General features: G+C 44.6%; 1 gene segment (V, D, J or C); it reads right to left on the bottom strand.

Annotated features, from left to right (window-relative positions):
• Positions 1 to 6: 6 nt before the first annotated feature.
• Positions 7 to 281, bottom strand: LOC106512706 (Ig kappa chain V-IV region Len-like; the record flags this gene model as incomplete). The annotated part of the segment is given in 1 exon segment: positions 7 to 281. A coding segment is annotated over 1 exon segment (275 nt), but the record flags the coding sequence as incomplete, so codon positions are not given.
• Positions 282 to 287: the final 6 nt, after the last annotated feature.

The raw sequence follows: 287 nt of genomic DNA, 5'->3' as shown, positions 1-287 counted from the left end.
ACTCTGACTGTTGATATTATGATAACTCTTACAGTAATAAACTCCTGAATCTTCAGCCTCAACTCCACTGATGGTCAGAGTGAAGTCCAACCCATTCCCTGATCCACTTCCACTGAATCTGGGGGAGACTCCTGAATTTATGTCAGACGTTCTGTAGATCAGAGCTTTAGGAGCTTCTCCAGATTTCTGATGGTACCAGGCCAGGTAGTATTGTGAACCAGAGTAGTGATAAACTGTTTGACTGACTTTACAGTCCACAGTGACAGTCTGACGGAGCTGCACTGATC

Source organism: Austrofundulus limnaeus, unplaced genomic scaffold, assembly GCF_001266775.1.
Source record: "Austrofundulus limnaeus strain Quisiro unplaced genomic scaffold, Austrofundulus_limnaeus-1.0 Scaffold10654, whole genome shotgun sequence".
Taxonomy (NCBI): Eukaryota; Metazoa; Chordata; class Actinopteri; order Cyprinodontiformes; family Rivulidae; genus Austrofundulus; species Austrofundulus limnaeus.
This window is presented reverse-complemented; position numbering and strand designations above follow the sequence as displayed.